At 41.9% G+C, this 15,865-nt stretch overlaps 1 protein-coding gene across 1 annotated transcript in view; it reads left to right on the forward strand.

Annotated features, from left to right (window-relative positions):
- The window catches only part of ICE2 (interactor of little elongation complex ELL subunit 2), a 59,472-nt gene that overhangs the window by 21,039 nt on the left and 22,568 nt on the right, over window positions 1–15,865 (forward strand). The window contains exons 6-9 of the mRNA XM_019533421.1: window positions 314–430; window positions 3,000–3,159; window positions 9,307–9,491; window positions 9,940–10,909. Coding sequence (XP_019388966.1) covers window positions 314–430; window positions 3,000–3,159; window positions 9,307–9,491; window positions 9,940–10,909 — 1,432 coding nt within the window. The remainder of the gene's footprint in view (window positions 1–313; window positions 431–2,999; window positions 3,160–9,306; window positions 9,492–9,939; window positions 10,910–15,865) is intronic.

Raw genomic sequence — 15,865 nt, forward strand, 5'->3', positions numbered from 1 at the left:
ATATGTATACTTGTTTAGAAAAAAAACAATTTAAGATGTATTTCATTATGTTTTGCTAGGATAATTGTGACTGTTATTCTATGCTTAGACTACAGGTTACAACATGGAAACATGTTGCTTAGGTTTAATTAACTGAATTATCCTGGAAATTAGAATGTAACTATTTTATATTTATAGTTTTAAAAATATGGTCATATATTAATAAAGTATTTCTGTAGACCATAATATTTTCATTCTAAAACGCTAATATTTCATCAGTGACACCATTATAAAGGCCTGATAAAGTTGGGTTTGTTTGTTTTTTTTATTCAAGGGAAAGGCTCAATTTGCTAAAGTACGATTTCCTGTCATGCCTGCACAGCTACAGAAAGATTATAAAACTGTAGCATCTCTCCTGACTCCAGAACAGAGAGCTTCAGTGATGCATAATGTGAGTAATCTATTTTTTAATCATAAACATACAATTAAGAAAATATAGATACATTATTCTTGTCTGTCTTTAATGTTGGGAGAACAATGTAGCATATGGGCTTGATAAAGTGCCTAATGAGGTCAGTGGACGATTTCCTTTCATTTCACTGTACATTGGATAAGAACGTGAGAATTTGACAAGTCAGCCATCTGTAATTTCTAGTGAATTTAGATAGAGCCGTTGGTTGCAGTATACTTTACAGTTCTTTTGTTGTGCTCATTTTTAAATACTTCTTTGGGCAAGTTCCTTAATAAAAGTGGTGAAATACGTGTTTACCCATAAGTGAAAATATAGGCAAATGTCTTTGAAAATTTCTGTCTTAAAAATTTACCTTTGCAGTTTCATACTTGGCTAATGCATACTAAACAAAACCAGTCATTTTATACGTGTACACCCAGACTTGTAGTCTTTCTTTCACACATACACAAGCATACATGTATGTGTGTGTATATGAGAGAGACTACACAAAGGAAAATGAAAGACCTTTTTTTAGGGCTGTCAAACTATTAAAAAATTTGATTGCAATTAATTGCACAATTAAAAAAAAAATAGTCAAAATTAATCACAATTGCATGGCTAAAAATATTAAATTATGCACGTACTTTGTATGAATGGGGTATGTGTGGGGGGGATTTAGAGCCTGGGGATGAGGGGTTCCCACACACCCTGGTGGGATGTGGGGTACTGTGGGTCAGGAGTAAGGGGCAGTAGCATCAGGGCTGGGGGGATGTGGCTTGGGAGTGAGGGGTGGACACATCCATACGCAGACACACGCAGACAGTGCTATGATGGTAAGTCTGGAGAGGAGAAGGGATGGGGGGGCACATATAGAGGCCCCCATTGTGAGAGGCAGGGGTAGGTGCTGAGGTGAATGGCACCCAGGGCTAGGACAGGTCATATGATGGAGCTGCAGGCAGCTCGTCCAGGAGTCCAGGGTGGGGAGAGGGGGTGGCTCCCCACCACTGTGCATACCCTTGGGGAAGTCATGGGGAGCATGTGCCCCCTGGATTTGTGCATGGGGCAGAGGCAGGCTGGGGCTCTGCACCCTCCTGCTTTTTTCCTGGGAGCCAAGTGACACTATTTTATGCCTCACTCTGCCAGGCAGGCAGGGGACACGCAATCCGGCCAATGTGCAGCTCCTGGGGCAAAGGCAGTAGAGCGCAAAGCTCCAGCCTGCAGCAGGCAGCCTGCCTCCACTCCATGCACAGATCTGGGGGGCACATACCCTCCATACCTCCAGGGCTGCACGCAGGAGGGGGGAGCCATGCCCTCCCCTTTCCCTGGCACCTCTGTATGAGCTTCCCGTGGCTCCATCCCATTACCCACCGTGGGGTCCCTTTCACCCCAGCACCTGCTCCTGCCCCTCTCTCTTCCTCTCCCTCCCTCACCACAGGGCCTTCCCCCAACCCAGCTGCAGCCCCCCGGAGCCCACTCTCAGGGTGCCCCGTGGTCCTCTGTGCTGCCACCACTGGGCAGCCCGGGGCGGCAGAGCAAAGCCCGGGTGTGGGCTCCAAAACCACATGCACAATTAACACATTAAAAAAACTTAACTCAAGAACTGATTAACACGTTAATCATGTGCATTAACTGCAATTAATTGACAGCCCTACTTTTTTTTTCATTTTGAGGAGATTTTTATTAACTTCGTAAGAATCTGTTTGCCAGAAAATTTGAATTAAATTTCTAGGTTACAGAATTCCTTAGGATGCTTTCAAATGTATTAATTGAACAGATATTTGTGGTCGCTGTTAGCATTCGTCCCTAAACATAGAGATATGAAACAATTGTTCCATTCACAGACTGTTAACATTTTTTACCATGTTTACTCAATTCTAAGAAGAGTTGTTTTTTTCCCATGTAACATGTGGAAAGACAACCCACTCAAAAACAATCACCAAGGTTTTTAAGGTTCTTGGAGACTCTTTCCCCCCCACCCCCCGCCACCATAATTGCTTACAAATTTCATAATCTTAATGCTGCATGTCATGGACTTGTAGCAATTTTTTTTTAAATATTTTGTTTAATATTTCTGCTTTTAAACCACTTGCTCTTGCTTGCACTTCTAACTTCACCTTAAGATTTTTCATCTGGGAACTGTTTTTAATGCTCTTAATAGATCTGCAAGACATCCACTTAAGTCATAGTTATAAGAACATTTTCTAGTATTCCAATGATCAAGAAGAAGCAGTGCTCCTTTAATTGAAATGAATGTTTCATTGTATTGTCTTATGTGCTTTTATTTGAGATGCATCTGGGCCAAAGTACTAATTGAAGTGTTTTATATAGATAGAATATGTGTTTGGGTTTATCCTTTTTTATTCACAGAAATTCCTAGAAAGAAAAACTGACAAAAGATGTAATGGAGAACTTTTGTTCTACAAGATGTGTGCTGTGTGTTTAGGTTTCGGAAAATACATACAGGGTTCGCCTAGCTTTTCTTTTTAAATCTCACCCTGATGTTATGTCTGAATATTGTAGGAAGTATGTGGTAACTTTTAATTTCATTTGTTCATTTCTTTCTTTTTAGGATATTAGTTCAGATCCTAATGCAGAAAAACTTGCTTTGAAATATCATCCTCAAGTAGTTTTAAGTAGTCGATCATTGTTTACTTTGCTGAATAATCATGGACTGAACTACAAGGAACAGTGGGAAATTCCAGTTTCTGTTCAAATGATTCCTGTTGAAGGTGTGGTATATTTTCATACCAACTTAATGATGTCCAAGGTCACCTAACTTGATTTACATTTTCATAACCCCTTTCCAGGTGAAAGAGCGGAGAATTTGAAAATCCAGTCTAAATCAGTGGGGGCCAGCATTTTTGCCAGTCGTGCCCCAAATTAAGCCCTGAGTATCACTCCAGTCTCCTTCCCCTACCCAATCTGCAGTCCTGCCCTGTGCTCCCTGCATGAACTGCTGCTCTGTTTTTTGCTTCCTACCCTGGTTGCCACTGTACTGCTTGGCCCTTTCCTGATCTGTCATGTGCCACACACAGAGATGGTCCATGCCACTTTTGGGACATGTCACAGGTTGTCTATCCCTGCTCTTAATAATCAGTTCACCAGCTGAGTAAATATACATGTATTTCCTTCAATAATCCTTTTGAAATCTCAGATAAAATAGTACGTGTATCTGTCTTGGTTGTTAATATATTACTGAAGATAAGTGAGCGCCAACTTTTTTGCAGGTGTGTCACAAGTTAGCCTTTCCTCATCAAGTGTCACTGTGATCCCTTTCCCTTTCTTGATCTACTGCTCTGGCTTCTGTTCCTTGCCCTCTGCTCCCTGTTTGATTTGCTGCACAGAGAGCCTGCCTGTGCCACTTGTGGCTCAAACGATAGATTGCTCATCCCTGACTTAAATAATGTGTTTGTACCTTATAGCTAATGCAGGGTGTTAAGTCTTTTTAATTGTCTCATGTGTAACTTCTCCAAAACCACACTAAAAAGTAACCCTTCCAGTCAGATAACCTCAGAATTTGTGTAAATTGCAATTTTTATAAGGTTTCTTAATGATGGAGTGGTAATGATGCAGTCAGAGTGTTCTGAAAGCCTATTTATGAAGTTTTTATGGTTTTTGTCAATTAAGGATAACACAGATTAACAAATAACAAAAAGGTGCTTGTTTTATGGTGTAATGGTAGAGATAGGGTGGTTATTTTAAGCAGCTTCATTAGAGAGCTGTGACTCTTTTCCTCAGGTATATCAAACCTGGTCTGTTTAAACACAGGGAAGAGAAGGGAAGTATAAAGGTACAATCTAATAGCTGGGTGAGATTTTCTTCTCTTTCCGGGGCCAGTAGATCCCCTTTCAGGACAAATAGGCATAACTCAAGGCTAGGTACAGACTTTCATTTTCTATCAGAATTGCCATTCTCCTGGTAGAAACTGAAGGTGTACAGATGGTCAAGTTTTTTTTTTTTTCTTTTCCCAAAGCAAAAATGTCTGCTTCAGGAGAAAAATAACCTGGAAATAGCCAGGGTTAAGTTAACTTGTTCCTGAGAGAGTATTCCCTAGGAGACTGAACATCTATATGCTTTCCCTCAGTTTATCCCATTCTGGGGTCTGGGAGGAAGGCCCCTGGTCTTCTGGAGACCAGGGTGATCCCTCTCTTGAGAAGGAAAGGCAAAAGCTATCCCCCAGTCCCATAGACTGGAAGGTGAGGGGAGCAGCAGCTATCACTCCCTGCCTTTTCCCCAGGTTGGGTAATCCTTGCTTTCAAGAAAAGATGGGGGGAGAACAGAAGGGTTGCCAGCTCTTGTCAGCTTCCTGTCTCCCAGCTGAGCAGCAGGGCAGCTATTTTAAAGGCCAGTGGCTCATAGCAGGGCTCAAGGACCGCATTTCCAGGTGCTGGTTTTTAAATTGCTGCCTCACCATTCAGTTGGGTGGCAAAGAGGAAAGGGAAGCCAGGCTAGGGAAAGCCTCCTCCGCATGTTCAGTTCCTGCCTGTCTGGATTTTAAACTGCCATTCAGTTGAGCAGCAGGGTGGAAGGGGAGCTGGGTGTGCAGACGCCCAGTTCCTGGTTCCTCTGGCTTCCCTTTGCTGCCTGCTCTGCTCAGTATCCTTGCCAGCCACCACAGGGGAGAAGGCAGTCTGTCAATTATTGGGATTTCCCTCAGGGCAGGGGTAGCCCAGGGATCAACCCTCCAGTGCTCCCTAGTTGGAGAGCTTCCCTGTGGAGTTTTTCAGTTATGGGGCTGGAGGAATATCTATACAATCCAGCTCCCAGGCTGTTTTTCTAACAGAGAAACTTATTTTGGTAGAAATTAACTTCTGCATGCAGGCCAAGTCTGCAATCTAGATTCAGATGGTAAAATCCAAGAAATGCAATGGGAGTTTTCACTTTTGTTGTTCAGAACTAGGATTATAAAATAAAGAAAGAAAAGGTTAAATGGAAAACAAAAACAAGCAAGCAGAAAAAGAGAGAGACTAGCAAAAGCCCTTTTTTGTTGCTTCCCCGATGGAAAAATACTAGGTTGTTCAGAAGCATCTTTCAAGACTTTACAATTAGCTTTTCTGATGCCAACAAAAAAAATACACAATGCTCGAGCAAATTAAAAATAAATTAAGAAGAGTCCACTTAGATTAGGGGGGCCTGAGGGCTACATGGGGAGTTTTGATGAGTTGTCATGGGCAGCACCCCCTCTGCTGAAACAGCTCACCAAAACTCCCTTTGGAGCTGTGGGCAGGTGGGGAGCAGTGTTCAGGAATGGGAGGGGTGAGCAAAATTGGGATCACATGCCTCTGCCCTCTGGGGGTGGGGTGGGGGGTGCAGTTGGGGGTTGCCTGGGACCTAGATCCCAGGAGCCTGCTGTGGGTGAGGTGGGGCAGGGGGCACACACAGCAGAGCTCACCTGGGCAGTAGGGTCTGCGCTGCCCCTGCAGCGGTCCACACTGGGGTGAGCCCCACCTACTTGTGCTGGGGCAGCCAATGCCTCACTCCCACCAGTGCCTGTGGCCCAGTCAGGTGCTGCTCTGTTCCCCCACCTCCAGGGGCAGCTCCTGTTCCTTATCTTGCCCCTGCTGTGCCGCACTGCACTGCTCCAGGCGAGCAGCTTCAGCTGGGCTCCTGCCCCTGTGCACAGGGCTCCGGCTCCAAGCTGAAGCTGAAGCCTTGTGTGCTGAGGCAGGAGCTGCCTGGCTGAAGCTGCTCGCCTGCCTACCCAAAATAGCATGGCATGGCAAGGGCTGCTTCCAGCCGGCTGTTCCTGGTATGGCTGCCACACTGTGCCTCACTGGTCCCAGCAGGTGTGTCCCAGTTCCTGGGAAGGTGGCCAGGAGCCCCACACACTGGCTTAATTTGCTCAAGCCAGAGCCATGTGCAGTAGGTAGGAGCCACCCAGCTGCAGCTGCTCACCTGGGGCAGCACACCACAGAAGGGCCAAGATCAGGAGTAGGAGCTGCCACTAGAGGCAGAGGTTGCAGAGCAGTGCCTGGTTGGGGCACCAGAGGGAGCCAGGCACAGGCTACCCCAGTAGGAGTGAGCGGGGTATGGCCCCCTGTGGAGTGCTGCAGGGGCAGCCTCAAGCCAGATGTGCTATTAACTGTGACTAATTTTTTTTTTAATCACGCATCTAATTGTGATAAAAAATTTTAATCGGTTGACAGCCCTTAAATAAAATTAAGATATAATAGATGTTTGACTTTTAGCATGTGATTTTTGGGGTGCTTTTTTTTTCTGGTTCCAAGATAGCAACTCCCTCCTCCCCCCTCCCCACAGGAGTAATTTTGGGGGCAAGGGGAGGAACTTGCTGGTGGCAAAGGTCAGGGGTTAAGGGCAGGACTTGTGGTCCTAAGATGGCAACCAGGGGCAGGGGACCTGTCAAGGGGTGGAGCTGCCTTTGCAGCCCTCAGCAGCTCACCAAAATTAAGTGGCCCCCTAGCCAAAATAATTGACCACCCGTGTACTAAGACTTTACAAAATTTCTTACTTAGATTTTCTTTTCTTTTTTCTTTTTTTGTTTTCAACATGTTTGATCATTTTCAAAAGTGACAACCATGTTGGGGATTCCTTGATATACACAGAGATACCACAAGCAGAAATTGAGTTTAAAAAAGAAGTAGCGTGATCTCGTATCACCATTCAGAATATTTAGACTTCCTCTCATCATTCAGAGTATTTTATCTATATTAGGTAAGTTTCTGTAGAAATGTAGCTATCATACAACAGAGCTAATTCTGTAAAAAAACCAAAACAAAAACAGTTTGAATGTTTAACAGATCTCTGGTCAGACCTTTCTGACCAAGGTGGTTTTTTTTACACCTGTGGTCCAGTGGAGCCACTAGGCCAGACACCAACAGCAGAATTTTAGTTACAGAGCACTTATCACCTCTAACTGTACTGATGTTGGCTGTGAGGTGGTTTCCTCTTCCATCAGGGCCCGACTGTTGCCTTGTATCACTTTGTTAATGTGGTTCGTAATCTATATATTTTGGGTTTTTCTTTCATGTACCTAAAAAATAATTTAAATAAATAAACCCCAAAACATGAAAATTCAGCTTTTTTTATTTTGGTGTCTCATGAATAAATAGCTATTTAATATGCAGTTATGTCATTTCTGCTCAAATATTACTCTTTTTAAATTTAAAAAATGAATTGTATTGATGTAGTTAGATTCTTATTAACACAGCTCATAAATTTATAAGGAAAAAAGTCAGTTTGCTACAATGATCTGGAAATAGGCAACAAAGCTAAATATTAAAAGAAAAATGTCTAATTTTACTGCAGTTATCACAAAAAGTAAACTTTTAAAAACACTTGTGATAGTTTGTCCTTTATTGTCAAGGAGAGAAACTGATAGCAAAGTCATCTGATACTTTTCTAGACCATGTTCCACCTCATTACTGAGAATAGTAACAATCTCTAGAGATATTGCAATTAACATTGAGTTTGGACCCACAGTTAGTTATTCTGAATAACATCTTTGCGATAAGATGCCCTTCCGCTTTTTAAAATTGTGAGCTCTTCTCTTTGAGAAGTAAGTAAATGTGTCCTTTGCAGCTGTTATGAAATATAGTATGACAGGAATGGTATCAAAGAATCGATTTTTGTAAAAAGAAAGAAGTCCTTTTAAGCTTTAGAAAAACACTGTGGTTTTCACAAAATGCATTAGCAAGAATTTCCTGGAATTGAAGAAGCTATATTTATTTTAATAATATGAAATAAATACTGCATAATGGTGAAACAAACTCCTTCTAGTAGCGGGGAAAAGTACAGTTTAGCCTAAACTGATCAAATCATCAACACTTTTTTTTTGGGCAGCAGCACCCTGATGGGAGCATCCATATAGGTTTCCTCATTTGTTTTTAATATATCAGTTACCTTGTTGTTGTTGTTGTTGTATATTTTCCCTAAGTTTGTAGCAATATTGTCTTGAGATTGGTGCTGGATTGTGAAGTACTTCAGCAATGGCTAACCTTGAGATTTTCAAACAAGGAAGGGGTTAGCAAAAGGAAATTGAGAGGGAGTAATTAAAAATACCTGCAAATTTCAAGTATTTACAGATGTAACATAATTATCTATTGTTATATGTTATATATTTTAATTCATACCTAGTTGATAATTTTGTTTTAGTCTGCACAACTATAAATTAATACTTTGACTTAAATAGGTCTCATAGTATGTTGGAGTATTTGTCTGCATGGGAATTAAATTCCCAAATGCACTTTTCTGTTTAAAATTCAGTTTTACTAAAACTTACTCTGTAAAAGTAGTATAGTTGGATTATGCATTCATTGTATTTCACTGACTTTTCTGTAAAATGGGAAGGGCATGTCTAGATAATGTCAGCCCCACAAATGCAAACCTATTAAGGCTAATGGTTGTCACATGGAAGACTTGGGGCAGCACAGCCGAACATAGCTGTGGATATAATTTAAGTTGCAAAGTTTCCTCTTATGGCAATAAGACATGAAATGTAAAGAGCCAGACTAGACTCTGAGCCTAATTTCACTTCTTGGAGCCAGTGTTGTATAGGGAGCTCTTTCTGTTTTTAATGCAAACTAATTAAATTTGATATGTGAGCTATTTTGAACATAGAACCCCAAGATGATAATTTTGCAAATTCACTGTTTAGACCTGCTTTTGAGTGGTATGTGAAACTGAGATAAACTGTTAATGTTGTGTATTGCTGCAATGGGACCATCATAACTTTCACTATTGTTAGATGCATTTTCCTCATAGGCTAGTGATAGAGAACGCTGATGCAATCATTTCTGTTGCAGCTATAAAATTGTTTTGAACACATGTAGAAGTGAGGGAAGATGTATAATAATAACATTATCTGATGATCTTTTTTTTTTCCTTGTATTGGCTACTTACTCTTTCATTTGTAATAGGTGGCAAACCAGTCAAAGTGGTTTATGTTGACTCGCCTCTTCCAAAAAAAGAGATGACAGTGAGAGAGAAGAACAAAATGTTTCATGAAATTACTCTGGACTTTCTGGTGTCCAAAAAATCATACGCTCCAATGTCCATGATGTTGTTGGATAAGCCGGTTGAGGAAAACATGTTTCAGTGGAATGTATGTAGCTTCATCTGTGTTATAAGCATATGTTAGCTTACTTTCCTCGATGTACTTGATCTATGGTAATAATGGAAAACCTAGTTTTCTCCCCCAGTTGCTGTTTTCTGGACTGTTTTAAATAGGGATCTAGTTTCTTTAAATGCTTCTGTCATATTTTCTTTGATTTATTTACACAGGTGACTTTGTTACACCATTTTTTTTACCCTTCCTAGTTTTTAGAAGGTTCTGACTCTTAGCTGAAGAGAGATTTCACAATAAATAACTGAAGAGATATCTCGCAACAAGTTCATAATTTAAAATTATGTATAAATAATCTTTCACATGTTTAAATAATGCCTAGATGGAAAAACATTTTGTGCATCTCTCTTGTTGGATTTAGCACTCTGCTTTATTTTGTGATTTATATATTTTATTACTGATGGGGTTTTTTCTCTTCCATTTGAAGATGTCTTCTGATACTTGTGAGGTTAGAAACATTCAAACTTCAAACCAAATCGATCTGGACTTTGACAATGATTTTACAGAACTGGAAACTTTTGGAGCAACATCTAAGCCCTTGAAGACATCCAAAGCAGAAAATATTCATAGTAAATCTGTTGATCCAGGAAAGATTCTGTCAGAAAAGCTGAAAATAGAGAAGCAGTTGGTAAGCAAGGTTGCCGAAGTGGGAAGAAGCAAAATTTATGAGCAGGAATTTTCAGAAAGTGGCAATTTACAGAATCCTAATGAGGCACAGCTTCTAGCATGTGACACCACCTGCTCAGATTCTGAAAACAGTACCTTGTATAAAGGCTTAGATTTGGATAAAATTGAGTTGCATAATAAGCAACATGGTGTAACCACAGAAGTAGTAGTGGACAGTGATACAAAATTAAATTCCTTGCCTAAACCTGATACTTTCAAGAGAGACCCGGAACCTGCAGAAGCAAACGAAACTCTTGTTTCTTGTTGTGGTAGTGACTCGGATGAAGAACGTTTGATTATTGATGTGGAAAGTAAAAATCTTGATCATTGCAAAGCAGCTGTGCTCTGTTCTAATACAAATCCTGTAGCAGATAGGCCCAAATCATCTTCTCCGATGCAGCCTCCGCCAACAAGCACTGCTAATTCTTCAGAGTCCCTGGATCTGGGGAAAAACACCCCCAAGAAACCTTCAAAAAAGCTGTCGAAAGAATTTGATCCCGTTGGACAGATTTTAAAAATGCAAACTGAACTTCTCAAGCCTCCTTCTCCAAAAGCTCAGGAGCAGCTGCCAGTCAGCATTGATAAAAGTTCTAATCCTACAGCAAACCACATACCACCACCTTTGAAACCATTTGTATTCTCCAGCATGGAGTCTGAGCAGAGCACTACTGCAAATGCAGGCAGCTTGCCTAAGCTTACGTGGACTTCACATTTTCAGGGAGCTTGGAAGGGTAAGAATCTGGTTGGGAAGTCAGCTTGGAAGTAAGGAGCAAGTGTTTTAAGAGAAGGCAGCCACAGCAATTGAATTTGGCTCTGTTGAAAACACTAGGAGGAACCAAAGTGTTAATGTTTGGGAGGTGGGCTTTTATATGTGAGGAAAAAATGAAAATCTGTCTAGTTGCATGTGTTGCGTAGAAAATGCTTGTAGCATTATTGATACTTGTGGGGAAAATATACAAGAAATATCAGTTGGTTTTTATTTTACTATTGGGAAAACAAACATTTCACTGCCCAACCTTTTGGGGCAAGACATTTTTTCTTTATGCATCAGGCCACAAAGGAGACTTGGGACTCTTAAGTATTGGGTATTATGAATTTGGGTCCAGGAAAAGTCTGCATTACGTAATTTTTATAAAGATAAATGTTTGGGTTTTTTATAACTATGCTAAATAAACAAGGGCTCAGTTCTCTTTTACATAATTGAAAATCAGTCATCTGATTTTTCTATTTGTATTCTTATGTTTAAAGCAAAATAGGTACAAATGCCTTGTTTTCTGCTTAGCTGTTTTCCCACAGAATTTCAATTTGCAATCTCAGAATCCTGAAAAACCCTTTCCAATTTGGAATGAAACGTGTTAAGTTTAGAAATGCTAAGGAACAGAACGTAAGAGACTAGTTGATTTGAAGTACCTGAAATATTTTACTTTAAAATCTTGAAAAGAAATTATACCCATTCAGTCCTGGCTCCCATGGTCTCTAGACTTATTATTGCTGTAGTCAGTAGGAGCAAGAATTCCCCAAGAACCACAGCTGAGCCAAGAGCCTCACAGCTTAAGAAGCAGGACTCTCAGCTCTTTGGCAGGGTCATTTAGAACTTCTGAGAGCCCAGTTCTTTCTGCTTTCTACTTGGCTCTCGTCCACAGGGTTCTCAGGTCTGACTCCTGGGCAGATGTTACTGGGTTTAATGTTGATCAGCTGGATTTAATGTTGATCACTACATAGATAGTGGTGTTTCATTTTAATCATGGAAAAATGTGGATTTTGGATTTTTTTTTTTTTTTAATCTGAAAATTTGGATGTTTTGGTTTTTTTTATCAGAGAAAACCAGGATCCCTGCAGATAAGTTTCTGTGAAACATCTTGTTCCTAAAGAATGAGCATTTGAAATGAAAACATGTTTTAGTGGGAATTTTCCAGCCGGAGCTACTTCTTTTGCTAATTAGGAAGAGTCTGGGTTTTTTTGTATTGGATATAATTGAAGGATAGTATTAGTTGTTCATGGTCTATTCAGAGAGTAGACCATGATGGTCTGTGGCCTTTGACCCAGTCTTTTTAGAGGTTGATTTTAAGCCTTACTAAAATAGAAAGGAGTTACAATAGGAAGTGTGGTGGACTAAGTGAAAATTAGTTTATCTCAGTAGTGTTGGCAATAGTATAGGGACAGAAATCTGGGTAAAACATGTAGTTAAACAGACACAGACTTCAAAATTTGTTGCCTTGTGTTTTTTATTTAATATATGTTATTTACTTGAATATAAGATGGGCTATTTTCCCCTAATCAGCATGGGGAGGGGGAAGCCCCTTGTCATCTTACATTTGCATACAGGGAAACTGAATTAAATATATTCCTATCTTTTGAACTGCTGCTAAACGCAGCGTGTGCTCAGTAATGGAAACCAACTGTGAACCTGACTAAATGCAGCCAGCACAAGCATGACTGTAAAACACGTGGTCCATATGTGGCCAACATGCTGGGAACCTATCACAAGGATAGGTTAGTGCAGGGGTGGGCAAAATATGGCCTGTGAACCAGATCTGACCAGCCAACTGATTGTATCTGGCCCAGGGAAGCCACAAAGTTATGGGATCTGGCCCATGGGGAACCAACAGTTCTGACTGCTGGGTCATGTTGGGCATGTCCTGGCCCCTTCCACGGCTTGTACCATCTCCCGCCCTGCATGCTGGAAGCAGCGCTAGGTGGGTGCTGGCTTCAGTTTTGGATATGGCTGGCAGGTTCTTGGTGGGGATTGGGGTGTCTGCCCAGGTCTGCAGCTGATGCTGCTGCATCAATGTGTGGCTGCAGTCCTGGGCAGTCACCCCAATCCCCAGTGGGAACTTCCCAGCAGTGTCCCCAGCTGATTCTGTCCCCCTCCCTCCCCCCCCCCCCCAAACACTGCTTGCTGCACACGGGGCAGAAGCTGGTATAAGCTGCAGAAGGGGCCGAACATTGTGGATCAGCTGTAGCTGCAGGGACGGTTCAAGGGTCGGAAGGGGGGGAAAGAGAGAGGTGGTGTGCTACAGCTGCAGGGACTGTTCAGAAGGGGAGGAGAGAGAGAAATGAGAGCATGCTGTAACTGCGGGGATAGTTCTGGCTGAGGCTCAAGGCAAAGCCGTGATCCACTCCCTGCACACCTCTGCGCAGAGAACCAGCACCTGTTGTGGGCAGGGAATGTGTGTGTGGGCAAGGAATCATGGCTCAGAATCATCCTCAGCCAGGATGAGACCACGGCTGGGATCCAGGGGAACAGCATCTGGGACTGGAACAGGTGGGCAGGGCCAGACTTGGGATTGTGGGGCCCTGACCCCACACTGTCACTGCACTGTGATCCTGGCCCTGCCTGCCCATTCCCAAATGCCACTTCCCCAAATCCCAGCTTTGGCCCCCCCCCCCCAACTGAGCGCAGAGCAGAGCCACAATCCATAGCCTGCATGTTCCTGCAACGGGCACTGGCTCTGCAGGGAGGGGCATGCAGGAAGCAAATTGCATCTCTAGCCCCAGTCCTGGCCTTATGCCATCACTGCCCCACAATCCTGGGGTCTGCATGGATACCAACCAGGATCCGCCTGGGCAGGGCACGGGGCCAGGCGGACAGGGTGGGTCCACTTAAGGTGTTTTGGTGAGCTGTTGTGGGACAGGGGGTGTTAACCTGCCCTGTGACGGCTTACCAGACTCCTTATGTGGCCAATAGACTCAAATAATTACCCTTCCTTGGGTTAGTGGAACCCATATGAATAAGACATATTGTAGTGCCCATTGAGTGCACTCCCTCAGCATCGACACGTTTTTCAAGGCATGGTGAGTCACTACATTGCATGCATTTTGACTACGTCACTCCCACAGCTGAGCTGTGCTTTTCTTTCCCATTTCCAGTTATTCCTGATTTTTCACCAGCCTGAAATGTCTGGGTAACATCACCTAGTGGGCCCCAAACAGTTCATCTGGCATCCCTCTGTCACCCCCTCTCTCAGGCTGTCACACATGATTAGCGTGGCCTCAGCCTCCATGGGGTGGAGCTGGACCAGATTGCCTCATTTTTTTGGAGGATTCTAGGACTCATAACAAGAACGCCTGATTCCAGTCTTCATGATTGAGGGGCTAATTAGCACATGGATCCTTTGTGGGGTTATCAGGAGTACATGCACATACTGAGCAGTGCTGAGCTGTGGAGTCGTCATGGCTTGAAATGCTGTTGACTCTACTGGGGCATGAACTTTGTTCCTTTGAACTAATAACATGCATATTTTGTACTCTAAGTTCGTACAGAAATGCTGCTCAAAAGTGTGTTTATGGAGTTACCTATATTAAAATTTGCAGCAGTTTCAGAAAAGGCAAAATGCATCAATTCTGGATGAACTAAATTGATGGGTACTATATGCAAATTACTACAGCTATTTTTAGTTCAAGATCATTTTTTTTTCAAATTTGTTCCTCACTTCTACGTGCTCAGGGAGGGCAAGGTCCAACAGTACAGAGGAGGGAAGGGGCTGCAGAAGGAAGAAGTTGTGGGGGAGAGAGGGCAAACGGTGCTACCAGACCCTCTAGATTTATTTTCTCTGCTGTAGCATTTTGAGGTTGACAAATTCAAGACAAAAATGTCCAATGATGTAGATTTTATACCTGGAAATTATATCAAATGGGTAATTTTTCCATGTGTAGAATCTAATTATTGGGGGAACATCTTATAATTATGGGTTTTCTTATATTTGAGTAAATATGGTACTCTAATTTTTTCTGAAATTCTCAGTGTTCTATGCGTTTCGTTGAATTCATCAGAATTGTCGCATATAGGTGTTTGTGCTTACCCCAAATTGAGAGAGGTAAGTAAGCTTACTTTCCTAGTATATTGATCCTCACATAGCCAAGTATGGAATTCAGGTGTTGGACCCTTGTGATCTGATATCCTGTTGCAAATCATTATTGCTGGAAAATCCAAAGTAATTATTCTGCTACTTGAAAGACTAGCAGTCTTAAGGTGTTCAGCAGACCATCTGAAACTGAAAAACATTCAGCAAGCATCTAGGTGTTAGTTTCTCTTTTTGGCAGTGGACCAGAAGCAGGGTCCCAAATTTATTAATACACAGTTGTTTTTAGTTATGTGGTTGATTTCAAAATACCCCTCTTTGGTTGTATATATGGAGTGACATGTTGGCCTGGTTAAAATGTATTTAATGTTTTGTCACAATAAAGTGTGCTTCCTTTTAAAGCTGGCACACATTTCCAGCTTTTTTATCTATTACACTTTATTCAGTTAAGTGATGAATAACTAATCCCAGATATGTTCATTATCTTTTTTTTGTTTTTGTTTTTGACATCCATTAATTCAACATCTAATTAGGGTATCCTGAGGTTTCTGAACACTGAACAGGTTGGAATCCTTTTTAATAAAGGTTCTCTGAAATATCTAAGTGTCAGTTCATATTGAAGCTGATGGTCTGGATCTGCCAGTTCAAGCTATGCCATGCTTTGTACTTGGCAAACTGGGTTGATGCCTTCATAACAGTCCTGGGCCAAGTCAGCATCAAGCTCTAGCACATGAGCAGCAACTCTCAAAGACACTTTAAGCAGAATATTGGGGCTCCTTATGCTGCCGTTTACTGTGCTAATTATCTGGCATAAGCGCACGAGAATTTCAGCAGTTGAAACTTCAAATTTTAGTTTAACTATGATCAGCTGATCAGTATTAAATC

Source organism: Crocodylus porosus, unplaced genomic scaffold (assembly GCF_001723895.1).
Source record: "Crocodylus porosus isolate Cpor-Errol unplaced genomic scaffold, CroPor_comp1, whole genome shotgun sequence".
Lineage (NCBI taxonomy): Eukaryota > Metazoa > Chordata > Crocodylia > Crocodylidae > Crocodylus > Crocodylus porosus.